The sequence below is a fragment of the Trichechus manatus genome, unplaced genomic scaffold, assembly GCF_000243295.1.
Source record: "Trichechus manatus latirostris isolate Lorelei unplaced genomic scaffold, TriManLat1.0 scaffold00122, whole genome shotgun sequence".
Lineage (NCBI taxonomy): Eukaryota > Metazoa > Chordata > Mammalia > Sirenia > Trichechidae > Trichechus > Trichechus manatus.
Window position 1 is genome coordinate 6,568,496 of NW_004444058.1, and position 16,574 is coordinate 6,585,069.

Consider the following 16,574-nt stretch of genomic DNA (forward strand, 5'->3'; position numbering starts at 1 on the left):
CAAGGGGCAGTTGTAAAAGCGACGCCACGCAGCCTGCATGGCGGCGGCCAGAGGCCTGCTGTGGGTGGTGTGCTTGCTGAGAGTGGCGTTGGCGACCGTCTACTTCCAGGAGGAGTTTCTAGACGGAGGTGAAAGGGGCCACGCCTGGTTGCGGGGGCGTGAAGACCTCCCACTTCGCTGCCCAACTGCCGGCCTAGTCGCCGTTGGCCCCAGGCCCCTCGCTGTGGGGTTGGCGGTGGCGAAGCCGCAAAGTTTCGAGGCCTCGAGGGCCCCCTTACCCTCCCAGTGACCGAAACTAACAGTTTTCAGCCCTCACTGGTGTTGTTTCCCCCACAGAGCGCTGGAGGAACCGATGGGTGCCGTCCACCAATGACTCCCAATTCGGGCATTTTAGACTCTCGTCGGGGAAGTTTTATGGCCATAAGGAAAAAGACAAAGGTTAGTGTAGGAATCATGGGAAAGTGCAGCTAAATGCTTAACGCCCTTAGCAGCCTTGCAAGGTAGGTGTGGTGACTCCCCAACACCTGTTACACCCGTTTTACAGGTAAGGAAAGGAAGACGTAAGGCCTTCGGGGGGGTTGTTTTTATGAGCACGTGTTGTTAATTGCCACCCAGTCAATTTCCACTCCTAGCGACTCTATGAGGTGACAGAGTAGAACTGCCCCATAGGGTTTTCTAGGCTGTAATCTTTCCAGAGGAGCCCTAGTGGCGCAGTGGTTAAGAGCTCGCTGCTAACCAAAAGGTTGGCAGTTTGAATCCACCAGCTGCTCCTTATAAACCCTGTGGGGGAGTTCTTCTCTGTCCTATAGGGTAGCGGTGAGTTGGATTCAACTTTAAGGCAGCAGGGTTAATCTTTACTGAATATGATTGCCACGTCTTCCACAGAGCCTCCGGATGTGTTCAAACCACCAGCCTTTCAGTTAGCAGATGAACGCTCAACCGTTGGGCTACCAGGGCCCCTTTCGGGAACACGAGGAGTCAGAATCAACCTGATGGCAGCTAACGACAATCAGAATGAGTTCTTGGGTGGTAGAAATGGTTAAGCACATGACTACTAACTAAAGGATTGGTAGTTCGAACCTACCCAGAGTTGCCTTGGAAGAAAGGCCTGGTAATCTACTTCAAAAGGTCACAGCCACTGAAAACCCTGTGGAGCACAGTTCTGTTCTCACACACATGGGGTTGCCATGAGTCAGAATCAACTTGACAGCAATTGGTTTGGTTTTTTGGTTTTGGGTGGTGCATACGGTTAAGCACTAGGCTGCTATACAAGGGTAGCTGTTTGAACCCACTCAGCGGTGCTTCAGAAGAGAAAGGCCTGGCAATCTGCTTCCAAAAAAATTAGCCACTGAAAACCCTGTGGAGCACAGGTTTACCCTGACACACATGGGGTCACCGTGAGTCAGAGCCAACTCAACAGCAGTTGTTTGTTTTTTTAATTCCATGCAACTTGTCAAAAGAAATTTCCACTTTGGCTACTCCTCTGAATCATTTGGGTTTTTTCCACATTTTTTTTCCTTTCTCTCATTTGGAATCCTGAGAGTCTGTGCATTCCATTCATTCCTTGGACACATGACTACTGAGAGCAGACATGGGGACAACCAGTAATAAGGCCCCATCCCTCCGGGTCTCCTAGGACTATGACATTGAAGCCCTGAATGGAAGGATGAGTAGAATTTAGCCACAATGAGATTGGGGGGGGGGTGAAAGAGGGTGAGGGGGTGTCAGAGTGGGATCAGACACAGAAGGAGACAGACTCAGTTGGCCTTGGGGATTGTCTAGATGGTAGGTGGTAAGGGAGAGGGAGGGGCCGCGAATTCCTGGAGAGATGGGGGGTGGCGGGGGGAGCAGAGAGAGAGGGGTGTGGTAGTGAGAGGCAGTTATTAGTTCAGGTTTGGACATACTGATCCCTGGGTGGCACAAACAGTTTGTGCTTAACTACTAACCAAAAAGATTGGCAGTTCAAACCTGCCCAGCAGCCACTAGGTCACCACCAACTCATGGCGACCCCATGCACAATGGAATGAAATGCTGCCAAGTCCTAAGCTGTCCCCATGATTAGTTGCAGCTTGGACCGTTGTGTCCCATAGGGTTTTCATGGGCTGATTTTCATAAGTTGATCGCCAGACCTTTCTTCCTGGTCTGTCTTAGCCTGGAAACTCTGCTGAAACCTGTTCAGCATCCTAGCAACACGCAAGCCTCCATGGACAGATAGGTGGTCGCTGCACATGAGGTGACTTTGCTGGAAATGGAACCCAGGCCTCCTGCATGGAAGCCATGAATTGTACCACTGAATACCAAAACCCTCTACACTTATAACAGCACTATATTAAGTACAAAAATGTCCAGATGTGTGAACTGTAAAGTCTGTGGAAGCAGAGAGCCAGTGAGAAGTATGCCTGTTTGGTATTATATTGGCACTGGAATAGGTGTGGTACAGCAGCAGAAAGGCCTGGTGATCTGCTCCCATAAAGATTACAGCCAAGAAAACCCTATGGAGCCATTCTACTCTGTAACACATGAGGTTGCAATGAGTCGGAATGAACTGGGCAGCAACAGGTTGTTTTCTATAATGTTTGTTGTTGGTGTTGGGGGGATGACTTTCCTGAGTCACTAAGCACAGTGTCATCCTAATCCTACATTAGTACTTTTCATTGAAAGGTCTGCAAACCACCCAAAACGGCCGGTTCTATGCCATCTCTGCACGGTTCAAACCGTTTAGCAACAAAGGGAAGACCCTGGTGATTCAGTACACGGTGAAACACGAGCAGAAGATGGACTGCGGCGGGGGCTACGTCAAGGTCTTTCCCTCGGATGTGGACCAGAAGAACCTGAATGGAAAATCACAGTACTACATTATGTTCGGTGAGTTCACATGTGTACAGTGCAGCCATTTCTAGAAACCTCGAAAACTCTTCCACCTGGGGTGAGCTGTAGACTAAGACTTTGCTGAAATACCATGAGGTCAGCATAAGGGCAGTAGTGAGTGTAACTGACCGAAGGTTTTTAAGCCCTGTTAAATCTCATTAATATTATTAAAGGAACCCTGGTGGCACAGTTGTTAAAGTGCTCAGCTGCTAACTAAAAGGTTGGTGATTCAAACCCACCAGCTGCTCCACAGGAGAAAGATATGGTAGTCTGCTTCCATAAAGATTTACAGTCTTGGAAGCCCTGTGGGGCAGTTCTACCCTGTCCTGTAGGGTCACTGTGAGTTGAAATTGACTCAACAGCAGTGGGTTTTACATACCGAGGAATCCCCAAGACTCTTGCCCTGAGATACTCTTTAAACGTTGAAGCGAAACTATTCCCTGAAATCACCTTTTAACTAAATAGAAGGTTAGCTCAAATAGTAAAGAATGTCATCCTTGAGTATCTATATGAGGTCAAATGGACAAAAGTTAAAGCATAGATGAGAAGTTTGGGGCCAGTGAGACTAAGTTAATGGGAACGAAACAACTAGAAAGGAAATGATGAGAATGTTGACACAATGTGAAGAATGTAACCAATGTCACTGAAAACACTGTGGAGCACAGTTCTGTGTAGAAACTGTTGAATGGGAGCGTGTTTTGCTGTGTGTATGTTTCATCAAAAATACAATAAAATGTTAATAAAAAAAAAAGACCATTGTACCATTCTGTCATGCTTTTGAGAAAGTTATTTATTCAGTATTAATGGAACCCAGCCTACACTGAATATATCAGGAGTTGGCAAACTATGGCTTGTTTTTTGCCACCCACGAGCTAAGAGTAGTTTTTACATGTTTTGATGGTTGAAAGAAATCAAAGGAAGGATAATATTTCGTGACTTGTGAAAATTACATGAATTTCAAAAATCTAAAAATTAAAACTATATGAAATTCATACTTGAAAAAAATTAAGTTTATTTCCAATTTCCATAAATAAAGTTTTATTGGCCCACAGCCATGCTTGTTCTTTTACATTTGTCTAAGGCTCCCTTCCTGCTATAACAGATAGCAGAGTTGAGTTGTTGCAACAAAGGCCATTCACCCACAAAGCCGAAAATATTTCCTATCTGGCCCTTTACAGGAAAAGTTTGCCAACCCCTGAAATACATGCAATCTCTCCTGACACCGAGGGTAATGGATTAAAATGTATGCTGAAATGAGGAAGAGATGTAACTGAAGGGTGTAGGTTCCAGAAGCTAGGCTCTCCCTCTCGAAATCTTTTTAGGAATAGGTGTACTTTTAAAATATCCACCCATGCTCCACATTTGGGGAATCATTCTTTAAAATCCTTTTCTCCCATACCCGAACATGGATGGCTTGTGGAATTTTTCTCCCTTGTATGTTTTTCCCATGCTTATCTCTGAATTTATTGCAATCAGCAGCAGGCTTTGGTCACCTGGTTGTACTGTTGTTATGTTTATCTACACTGCTGGTCATAGTGTAATTCAGAATCTGAGCTTTAGAAGTAGAGTATTAGAGATTGTGTGATCCCACTCTGTCATTTTATGGAGTATGGGGATTTCTCCAAAGTGACAGAATTAGACAGAAGCAAAGTCTCCACAGATACCACAGACCCTGACTCCCTGCCCTGAGTTCCTTCTGCTCTACCCTGCCTCCCATGTGCTCTTGAATTTGAAATCTGGAATGAAGGTGTCTGTTTTGATTCAAAAAGAAATTTAAAGGTCTTGGTTTTGGTGGTGGGGGTTATTCTATTTAAACAGGATGGTAAAGATAATATAGCAGAAAAATGAACTGTTGAATTAGAGACCTGTCACTATTAAAGCCCGTCCCCTGACGTCTCAGCTCTAGCTTTTGGTATGAGAAGAATTTAATGGTTCGCAGGGTGCTGAAGGGGAAGAGGAGAGAAGCCTGTTCTATCAAGCCCTTGCCGGGGCCAGCATATGCAGTCTTAGGTGATGTATGTAAAACCCCGGAAAACAGACCTTACCACCCCCATTTTGCAGATAAGGAAACTGAGGCTCAGATTAAACTACGTGCCCAAAGTCAGATCAGCCCAAATTCAGACCCTATGTCCCTTCCTGATAAAAATCCATTTGTGGCAATTTTATTATTGCCATTAAAAGAAAACTCCAGATTTCCCTGTCATTTCTGAGCGTGTCCTAAAGCTTAATTCAATACGAACAGTGTGTAGGTGCTAAGGAATAGAGAGGAGGAAAATTCTGGCCAGTTTTGAAGGAAAACTAAATCACACATCTCAATTCTGAAAAAGTCGTATTTTACACAAATAGCTTACATGCCGTAGCTTTCATTTTAAAAAGTGGACTGGGATGTTTTCCAGCGATGGCAACAAAAGAAATGAAGCGCACACCCTTTGAGAGCGCACAGTGTTCTCTGTGGATGCTTCACAATGCCGTTTCCAGGTTTGATGTAGCATCTCCTTCTAGCCAGTTGCTAACGTTCTGTAAGTACTTGTGTACAGCCTGAATCTCCCTTTACTCTGGGGTTCATCACTCAGCGCTCAACAAAAGATGTGGACGTGCTTGTGTTTATACTTGTTTAGCCAGACACAATACCCCGAGGTGGGCACCCAGTCCAGGGGTGTTCCAGAATGTTCTATCTGAAATAGGAAGAACAGCAAATGTGTGCTTGAGGCCAATGACCCGCAGGACAGGTCAAACATCATCAAAAGGCTGGACGGATTTCCCAGTTATACCCCATAAGCCTTGGTCCACATGTTCAGAATGACAGTGTTCAAAATGACAGATCCTCGGGGAATGGTATGTTCCACAACATTCCATGTTCTTAGCAACTTCACTGGAACCTACGTACTGAGTATAATCTCTTTCTCCTTTATCATTTGGGTTTATCATTAAGAGTGTGTGTGTGTCTGTGTGTGCGTGTGTGTGTCTGTGTAGATGTATCGGTATGTATCATCTTAGAGTGTAATAATACATAATGGCACAAGTCTTGAGCTTTGCCACACTGTTTTATGTAGGTATAGATCTTCTTGGAGTATAATAATGATAATAACAACAGCACAAATCCTGTGCTTTGCCACACTAAGTGCTTTACATACACCAGTCCATTTCACTGGCATAATACCTTATGAAGTCAAGATTAACATCCCCATTTTATAGATGAGGAAACAGAGGCATGGGGAGGCTAAGTAGTTGCCACATGTCTCAGCCCCTGGAACTGCCACCTTGGGGTTGGAGCCAGTCTGGGCAGCTCTGACACCTGCACCCTACCTGGTCACAGGTGCATGTGTCAGAGCTGGGGCGAGGCAGGTAGCACCAGGGACACCTGTTAGACGGCTGGGCCTGCCTTCTCGTACAGGCTGACGTGCTTGAGACCCAGGCAGCTGCAATTTCCAGAGAAGGGCCTGCCAATGGTTGGTGTCACTTCTGGGCCTTGTAAATTTAAGGAGAGTGGTCAGGAGGGGGTACTTTATGGTGGTGCATAAATTACGGAAAGAAATTGAGAGCATCTCATTTTTTTTGTAGGACCCGATATTTGCGGATTTGATATCAAGAAAATTCATGTCATTTTATATTTCAAGAATCAGTATCATTCAAACAAGAAATCAATCAGGTGTAAGGTAAATGCTCTTGTACCCAAATCAGTGATTGTATTAACTCTCTTTTCAGTGGTAACCACGTTTAGAGAAGATAGTTTTGATCTTAAAGTATTTTGCTAAGCCAAAGCCAGGTCTGAGTGAACATAACTCCCCACCTTGGTTTCCAGGCTAACGGGTCCACTAGAGAGACTTGTCAACTCTGACTGGTTTGTTCCCCTGAATGTTCTGACCTCACCAGTAGGGCACAAGTCCCTTTTACTGTGAACCATTGTCTTATGCTGAGTTCTCTAGAGAAGCAAAACCAGTGAAGCATTTATATATAAGTATATATATAGAGATTTATCTCAAGGAAATGGCTCACGCAGTTGTGGAGGCTGGCAAGTCCCAAATCCATGGGTCAGGCATCAGGCTGGAGGCTTCTCCTGACTCACTTCTTGTAGGGGCTGAGGAATCCACGATTGGCAGGTCAGAGGGTAAGCTGTTGGCTCACGGGGCTGTGGAAGCTGGCCAATCCCAGAACTGGTAGGTCAGACAGCAGGCTGAAGTCCCAGGAACTGGTAGGCAGGTGATGATAAGCCGGATGCAGGATCCAGAGCAAGGAAGTGCCTTGCAACGGCATTCGTATACATATTGGATGCAGGTCACACCACCAAGGAAGCTCCCCCTACATCAGAGTAAGGGTGTGACTTGAATAAGGGTGTGAGTTGAATCACACTCTCTTATAAGTCTGTGACTCAAGATACACCCCATACTAATCCTGCCTCATTAACATATAGAGGTTAGGATTCACAACACATAAAATGGAGGATAATTATATAATATCACAAAATGGAGGACAACCACACAATACTGGGAAGCATGGCCTAGCCAAGTTGACACATAATGTTAACCATCACAACCATGTCATCAGACTGTCATTGTCCCCTGAAGAGTTACAGCAGGACCCTCATGTTTCATCCATATCCATCATTACCAATGATAAAATATTCAGGATGAAAAACACATTCTGGAGAAATTAAGCATCTTCAAAATACCCAAGCATTTTCGAAGGGGAGTATTTCTAAAGTGAATGCATACTGTCTTGCTCTCTTACCCAGGTGACCTAAAGAGTGTCATCTCCATTTCTCAGGGCAGAGGCAGGAGGTGACACTGCAAAGGCTGCTGGGCCCCTAGCCGGGAAGGTGCCAGGGGCTTCCTCTGTGGGCCCATGGTACCCTCTGGGGCCAAGACCCCAGAGGCCAGGAAACTATAGCTGAGGGTCAGCATGTCTGTGTTGCCCAGACTGCCACTGTAGCCCAATGGCCCCTGGAGGATCATGTTGCTGCCTGTTTGAGAGCGGCATGGGGCCCCTGGCAGCTTGTTGGCACCATAGAACTCTCAGCCAGAGCACGGCCATCCTCATGGGCTCTGACACACCCTGGGTGTTGGAGGGGCTGGGAACCTTGCTGGTGGCAAGCATGGTCAGCCACTAGGGCTTCCCAGGAGGGGCCTGAAAAATGCTTGAGAATTACCTCTGATGTGCCTAGAGGGGGTGGTGGGACTATTAGGCCAAAGCCTTGGGTGCAGTGCCTGGGGGAGGCCCAACCTGTGACCTGGAGGTAGGCTCGGGCCCACAGCCTAGGGGAGGCCTGACCTATGACCCAGAGGTGGGCTGGGGCAGGACCTGGGGTAGAATTGACCTGTGACCTGGAGATAGGCTCATCAGTGCTCTGTGACAAGGGAAGACGGGAGCCAAGGATGACCCTCTGCGGTGCTGTGATGAACCACACGGCCATGCCGTGTCTGAGTGGTAGGCTGCTCGGTCCCGCAGGGCCTCCAGGGGCACGTGGCCAGCAGGGTGTTGGAAATGGGCTGAGCTCTAGGCTGAGGGTTGGGAGTGGTGGTGCCGCTTTTGGGTTGTTTACATCTGTGTGGACATGGAAAATGGAGAGTGGTAGCAGTCACTCAGGAGGGTCTGTCCCGATGACAAAATCATGGTGGGACAGCACTGGGGGCTGGCGGTGAGCCCGAGGAGAGCGTTTGGCAAGGTGGGTGCTCCTGTCACCTCGCACTGCTGAGGCTGAGGACCCAGAGCTGGCCGTAGTCTTGATCCTGAACATCCAGTGTGAGCCATAGTGGCCGGCCCTGTTGGCAAAGCAGATGGTGGCACAGGGCAGAGAGGCCTGTGGGCTTGGCTCTCATTAAAGGGGCTCATGGGGACATAGAGCCTTTAAGATGACAAGACAGTGGTTCTCCCACCTGAGCAGCGTCAGGACCCCAGGCCTTGGGGGCACAGACTGTGGCCCCTCAGAGGTCCCAATGGAACCAGTTGGGCTGCCTGGGAATGAGCATTTCTGCAGTGTCCCTGGTGCTGCTGGTGCTGCTGGGTGGGTACCATAGAGGGCCGCAGTGGAGTAGGATGCAGGGGTACCCGCTGCTGTGACAGGCAGGCATGCCAGGAACCACCCTCCCACCTTCCTTCCCACCTTTACTTTGTATTTACTGAATTCTTCCCTTCTTGTTCAAAGAGCCCTGGTGGCACAGGGCTGCTAACCAAAAGGTTGGTGGTTCGAAACTGCCCACTCTTCGACAGAAAGATGGGGTAGTCAGCTCCTATAAAGATTACAGCCTTGGAAACCCTGTGGAGCAGCTCTACTCTGTCCTAAAGGGTTACTGTGAGTCAGACTTGATGGCAACGCGTTTGTTTTTTTTGGTCCCCTCCTTGTATGAGGCACCCAGCTTCCCTTCACGGGGCTTGAACAGTTGGACAGCTCAGAGTATTAGAAAATTCCTCCTTGTACTGACAAACAGATGTATTCAAGAGTAGCCTTCCTTTGGCATCTTCTAGAATAGAAAACAGTTTTTTCATATGGCTTCTCTTAAGTCAAACAGGGCAGTGACCCCTTAGTTTGTATCGGCTGCCCAGTCGTGGTTTCCTGTGGGTTTTATAAATGGGAGCCACTGTCTTTCTGCGAGGGCGACTACTAGTCCAAGAGAAGGCTATTAATAAAGCGAGGAAGTATTCTGCAAGAGGGTGATCATTCTGTTGTTGTTCCCGTAGAGTCGGTTCCAACTCACGTCAACCCCAAGTACAACAGAAGGAAACGTTGCCCCGTCCTGTGCCATCTTCATGATCATTGGTGTGTTTGAGCCCGTTTTTGCAGCTGTTGTTTCAGTCCATCTCGTGGAGGGTTTCCCTCATTTCAACGAACCCCCAATTTAACAGCCATGTTGTCCTTTTCTAGCAATTAGTCTTTCCTGATGATGTGTCCACAGTAAGGGATTCAAAGTCTCGCTAGGACACCCTTTATCTTATAATTAAATCACCCATCCTCCCAGAGTCTGTCTCCTTGCCTTTTCTAACAACGCTGTGGCTGATGAACATGTAAATAAACTGAGAGCTAAGCTGAAGCATCAAGGGATTCATTGTTACCCTTTCTCCCCTGGAATTTGCAGGTCGATGCCTTTACACACCTTTACACTCTGATTTTAAGACCAGATCTGACTTACGACGTGAAAGTTGATGGCCAATCAATCGAGTCAGGCAGCATCGAGTATGACTGGCATCTAACATCCCTGAAGAAAATGGAAAAATCTTCAGCAGAGTCTAAGGACTGGGATCAGGCTACAGACAGCAAAACTCAGGTTTGGAATTTTCCTGAACATCTATAAATGAACCCAGTTGCTGTTGAGTCAACCCCGACTCATGGTGATCCCATGTGTGTCAGAGTAGAACTGTGGTTCATAGGGTTTTGAATGGCTGATCTTTTGGGAAACAGATCACCAGGCCTTTCTTCTGAGGCACCTCTGGGTGGACTTGAACCTGCATCCCTTTGGTTAGCAGCCTAGCACATTAATCATTTGTACTACTTAGAGATTCCTAAATAACTGTAGAAAGTATAAAAGTACACTTTGTGACTACCCAGCTACAATTGCTACGTGAGTGGTAATTGTGATGATAATATTATACCAATCAAATATCCTACCCCCAAGCATATGCCACTATTACCAGCTATACAGTTTGCACATTTCAAGGTATTGTGGAAGAGTTTTACAATATATGAGATGAAAGAAAGTAGGGCTTGTTTTATTTTTACCAATGTAAAAATAAAGGATATGGTATCAGCAACCTTTTTAAAAATGATTTTTTTGTTATTTTGCATTTGAAAGTAAAGTATTTTCTGAGCATCATACTTGTCGTAACTGACAACCAAGAATTGGTTAACATAACAGCTATATATTAGTTTTCAAGGGCTGTTATGACAAATTATCACAATGTGGGTGACTTGAAACAATAGAAATGTATTCTTTCAGAGTCCTGGAGACCAGAAGTCTGAAATCAAGGTGTTGGCAGGGCCGCACTCTCTCTGGAGGCTCCAGGGGAGGATCCTTCCTTGTCTCTTCCAGCTTCTGGTGGCTCCAGGTGGTCCCGGGCTTGTGGCTACATCACTCCAGTCCCTACCTCCATCGTCACAGGGTGGTTTTCCCTGTGTTTTCTCTTCTGTTTCTTATAAGGATCTTATCATTGAATTTAAAGTCCACCTAGATAATCCAGGATGATCTTACCTTGAGTCTGTCTTAGTTATCTAGTGCTGCTGTGACAGAAATACCACAAGTGGGTAGCTTTAACAAACGGAAATTTATTGTCTCACAGTGCAGGAGGCTAGAAGTCTGAATTCAGGGCGCCAGCTCTAGGGGAAGGCTCTCTCTCTCTGTCGGCTCTAGGGGAAGGTTCTCGTCTCAGCTTCTCTAGCCCAGTGTTCCTCAGTTCCTTGGTGATCGGTATGTGGCATCTGTCTTCCCCTGTTTGTGCTTGCTTATCTCTGTGCCTATATCTTTTTAAATCTCAAAAGTGATTGGCTTAAGATACACCCTACACTGAGTTGGCTTCATTAACAAAGAAAATCCTATTCCCAAATGGGATCACATCCACAGGTACAGGAGTTAGGATTTACAACACATATTTTGGGGGGACACCATTCAATCCATAACAAGATCTGTCACTTAATCACACCTGCAAAGACTCTTTTTCCAAATACTGTCGCTTTCACAGGTTTCAAGATGGGGACATATCTTTTGGGGGACACAGTTCTACTCACCACAAGCTGCCATAATACTTGGTGTCTAGTGTGTGCCAGGCCCAGCACTGACACATGTCCCTCTATCAGCCCCCCGAGGCCATATAATGCACCCCAAATGGGGAACCAAGGCCCAGAAGGCAGAGAAACTTACCCTGGAGCTGTAGGGTGGTTAGCAGGTGACAGGTCCTGTCCGGAAATCCTGCTGCCTCAGGGCTCCACCGAAGCCTCCCCAGGCCCAGTGAGCAGTGTGGGGTGGGTCGTGAGACCCAGTTCCCAAGAGTCATTGATCAATCCTTTTGGAAGTTTACCTCTAAACTGAGTAATTCTTGTCTCTATATCTAGTTCCGGGTGAGTTCTTAAACAGAAATGAATTCTGGAATTACACTGTGAGAACCCACAATTATAAGGAGCCGGCTACTTGGATGGTCACGGTTTCCTGGACCCCAACTCAGGAGGGTCTCACCTGCTGCAAGTTGGGGTAGGGAGAAAGGAGCAGGAGGGGGAGGCAAGAAATCCATGCCTTAGCTGGTGAGAAGTTAGGGGGCACTGTGGAAAAAAACCACAGCCCAAGGGCAGAACCTGTGCCATTGCTCAGTCACTCTCAGAGAGAAAACCTCAGCATACAGGACATCAATGCTCTTGCTGAAGTGTTTATCTGAATTAGTTAATTCTCAGCAACCTTTTTCATCCACTCATTTATTCAACACATATTTATTAAACAACTACTAAGCCATATATGGAGCCCTGGTGGCACAGTGGTTAAGAGCTCAGCTGCTAACCAAAATGTTGGCAGTTCAAATCCACCAGCTGCTCCTTGGAAACCCTGTGAGGCAGTTCTCCTCTGTCCTGTAGGGTCACTATGAGTTGAAATCAACTCAGTGGCAACGGGTTTGGTTTTGGTTTTTTAAGCCATATATATACGTTATTGCTGTTAGGTGCCATTCAGTTGGTTCCAACTCATAGTGACCCTGTGTACAACAGACTGAAATGTTGCCTGGTCCTCGGTCATCCTCACAATCGTTGCTGTGTTTGAGCCCATTGTTGCAGCCACTGTGTCAGTCCATCACGTTGAGGGTCTTCCTCTTTTTTGCTGACACTCTACCCAGCATGATGTCATTCTCCAGGGCCTGGTCCTTCCTGATTAGCATGCCAAAGTACATGAGATGAAGTCTCGCCATCCTCGCTTCTAAGGAGCATTCTGGCTATACTTATTCCAAGACTGATTTGTTTGTTCTTCTGGTAGTCCGTGATATATTCAATATTCTTTGCCAGCATCCTTGATACCTTTGAATTATGGTGTTGGTGAAGAATATATATATATATACATACACACATATAAATGGAGCCCTGCTGGTGCAGTGGTTAAGAGCTTGGCTACTAACCAAAAGGTCTGCAGTTCGAATCCACCAGGCACTTCTTGGAAACCCTGTGGGGCAGTTCTACTCTGTCTTATAGGGTCACTATGAGTTGGAATCGACTGGACAGCAGTGGGTTTGGTTTTGGTATATATATATATAAACATACATATATGTACATGTAGGACTCCCTGTGTGGTGCAAATGGTTAATGTGCTCCCCTGCTAATGAAAAGTTGGCAGTTGGAGTCTACCTAGAGGTGCCTCAGAAGAAAGGGCTGGTGATCTACTTCCCGAAAATCAGCCATTGGAAACCCTATGGAGCACAGTTCTACTCTGACACGCATGGGGTTGCTATGCGTCGGAAATGACTCGATGGCAACCGGTTGATATGTATGTGTATGTTTACATACATGTATATATGCATATACATGCACATATAACTACATACATACATATGTACACACATGTATATGTACACACGTTATCACTCAATAATGGAACTACTTTTATCCTGCTACTCTGCAATCCCCATAAATCTCCGAACATTTCTTAGTTATCTCACCTTTCTCTCCGGAACAGCCTGTCTGTGACCACAGCAGAGAAGACAGACTTAATATGACCTGAGCAGTACTAGATCCCTCCCCCACCATCACTTATATTCCCCATCATTTTAAGTTAGCCATTATTTTGCACTGTCCACACTGCTGTTCCTCTCAGCAACATGGAAGAAAAAACACTGAAATCACACAGGGGGTTACAGAGAAAAACCCAGCCATGTGTTACCTGAAGCTCTCAGTGGGATTGGAAACCCTGAGCATCTGGCCACCGAATTGGAAAGGAGCGGGGGAAATTGTGAGGGGGCCACATCCTGTCTCACCCCGTCTGTTGGGATCTAAGAATCCCCTTTCTCCCTGATCACCCAGCTGAGTTTTGGATTTGTGTTCAGGACTGGGAGAAACATTTTCTGGATGCAAGCGCCAGCAAGCCAAGTGACTGGAACAGTGAGCTGGATGGTGACTGGTCCGGGCCGATGCTGCAGAAGCCTCCGTACCAGGTACGGTCTCCCGGTGCTCTGCAATCTGGGATGCCCTTGGGCTGCCCCTCCCCCCCACCCCATATCATGCCAACTACCTGTGTGTGTGGTTTGTTGCAGGATGGTCTGAAACCAGAGGGGATCGATAAAGATGTGTGGCTCCATCAGAAGATGAGAAACACCAACTATCTGACAGAGTACGACCTTTCAGAATTTGAGAACATCGGTGCTATTGGACTGGAGCTTTGGCAGGTCACTGGGTTTTAAATTTGCTTTCATTAAAAACTGTGAACTTCAGCAGGTTGTTGTTTTAGCTGCCATTGAGTTGATTCAGACTCATGGCGACTCCATGTGTTACAGAGTAGAACTGCTCATAGGGTTTTCTTGGCTGTAATCTTTACAGAAGTAGATTGCTGGGCCTTTTCTTCCATGTTGCCACTGGGTGGGTTCGAACCACCAACCTTTCAGTTAGCAGCTGAGTGCTTTAAACATTGTGCCACCAGGGCACCTCTCAGGGACCTTATAGATTCTTTTAATTCAAAACATTGCTATTCAGTGAGCACCTGCTATGTGCCAGGCCCTGGTGCCCAGACTCTAAGACACAGATAGGCACAACCGATATGGGTCCTGTCTTCTTGGGGTTTCCTGCCCTTCAATCTTACCTCCTACGAATGCACCTTCCACGCCACTGCTGGCAGTGTCAGCCCTCAGCTCAGAGCTGATCTGGGGTGCCCATCAACTCCAGGATAAGACGGCAGGGTCTGGCACGGGCAGCCTGGGGTGGGGCCTAGGGTTCTGCACTCCCAGCAGGCTCCCAGCAATGCTGCTCCTGCCGGTCCACGTCCCATCCCCCATGCAGGAAGGTTCCAGAGCAGTGGTCCTCCAGTGTGGCCTCAATGCCCAGGCTGTGCCCTGGACTGACCACTCAGCATCTCAGGGGTGGGACAGGCATCCAGAGATTCTGTAAATGCTCTGGGTGACCCTGGTTTGCAGGCAAGTTTGAGAACCAGTGCCCTGGAGGGAACTGGCAGCCTAGAAGTGTGTGTAGGCACATAGGACTGAGAACTAATCCCTATCACCGTACTGAGCACATAGCAGCTGCTTCTCTGTGGAGAGTGGTTCTGTATCTTGCATCAGTAACCAAGCCCCTGATTTCATCTGCAGGTGCGATCTGGAACCATCTTTGATAACTTCCTGATCACAGACGATGAAGAGTATGCTGAGAATTTTGGGAAGGCCACCTGGGGTGAAACCAAGGTACAGTGTTCAACACATGCACGCAATTCACTTTTCTTTCATCACTGATTCATTGATTTTTGTCAGTTTTTTTTTTTAATTGGAGTGTAACATTTAGGAAAAGGGGTCCCTGGGTGGTGCAAACAGTTAAGCACTTGACTACTAACCAAAAGGTTGGAGATTCAAAGTCACCCAGATGCACCTAAGAAGACAAGCCTGGTGATTTGCTTCCAAAAGGCCACAGGCTTGAAAACCCTAGGGAACAGTTCTACTCTGCACACACGAGGGTCCTCCGGAGTCAGAGTCAACTCAATAGCAACTAACAAGAGCAACATTTAGGAAAGGGCTTGATGAATTTTTACCAATGAATACCCAGAGATGCCTTGGAAGAAAGCCCTGGCGATCTGTTTCCAAAAGATCACAGCCTTGAAAACCCTATGGAGCATAGTTCTATTCTGATACATGGGTCACCATGAATTGGAATCAACTTGACAGCAACTAACAACAACGGCAACATTTAGGAAAGGGCTTGGTGAATGTTTACAACTGAATACAAGAGGTGCCTCAGAAGAAAGGCCTGGCAGTCTACTTCTGAAAAATCAGCTATTGAAAAACCTGTGAAGCACAGTTCTACTCTTACACACATGGGATTTCCATGAACTGGAGTCGACTTAACAGCAGATGGCTTTTTTTTTTTTTTTCAAATTACACTGAAGGCCCACCCACATAATCCAGAATCAGCTTCCCATGCCAACATTCTTCACTTCATTCCACCTGCAAAGACTCTTTCTTTCTCCGTATAAGCCACACCCACAGATTCTGGGGATTATTACCCAGAATCCTTGGGGACTGTAATTCAGCAGGGGGAGGGTGGGCCAGCTGCAGGCTGGTGACCCCTGGGCTGCGGGGCTCTCGTGTCTCCCTCCAGGGCCCAGAACGGGAGATGGATGCCATCCAGGCCAAAGAGGAGATCAGAAAGGCCCTAGAGGAGGAGGAGGAGGAGGAGCTGCTGGCCGGGAAGTTTAATGCGAGGCAAAATTTCTTCAATCAATTTCACAGGCAAGATGAACTGTAGTCGTGCAGCGATCAGTAAAGGTACCTGGTGACACCTTGTTTCTATTTTAATCTAATTTAAAAGCTCCAATGTCTGCACAGTCACTTGTCTGGTTTTCTTTGAAACACATTCCGTTCCTGCGTGTGGATCCCAATGGGGTTGGTGACATGTTCCCTGGTGACCTCTGTGAGCCCACAGGGGTTCTGGCGTGAAATGCAGTGCTCCTTTCTCAACCCCCCAAACTATTTATAAAAGTTGGTAAAACTTACTTTGAAAAAGGAAAACAGTCTATGATTTGTTCGAGTTATTCATTACTAGTCATAGACACAGA

General features: G+C 46.8%; 1 protein-coding gene across 1 annotated transcript; it reads left to right on the top strand.

The window, feature by feature from the left end:
- The first annotated feature begins 37 nt into the window (after positions 1–37).
- Positions 38–16,339, top strand: CALR3 (calreticulin 3). The gene is made up of 9 exons (XM_004384424.2): positions 38–128; positions 337–438; positions 2,662–2,865; positions 6,430–6,524; positions 9,939–10,127; positions 13,867–13,974; positions 14,074–14,205; positions 15,118–15,210; positions 16,118–16,339. The coding sequence occupies exons 1-9, from the start codon at positions 38–40 to the stop codon at positions 16,262–16,264; spliced, it is 1,161 nt and encodes a 386-aa protein (XP_004384481.1). The 3' UTR covers positions 16,265–16,339.
- The last annotated feature ends 235 nt before the right edge of the window (positions 16,340–16,574 follow it).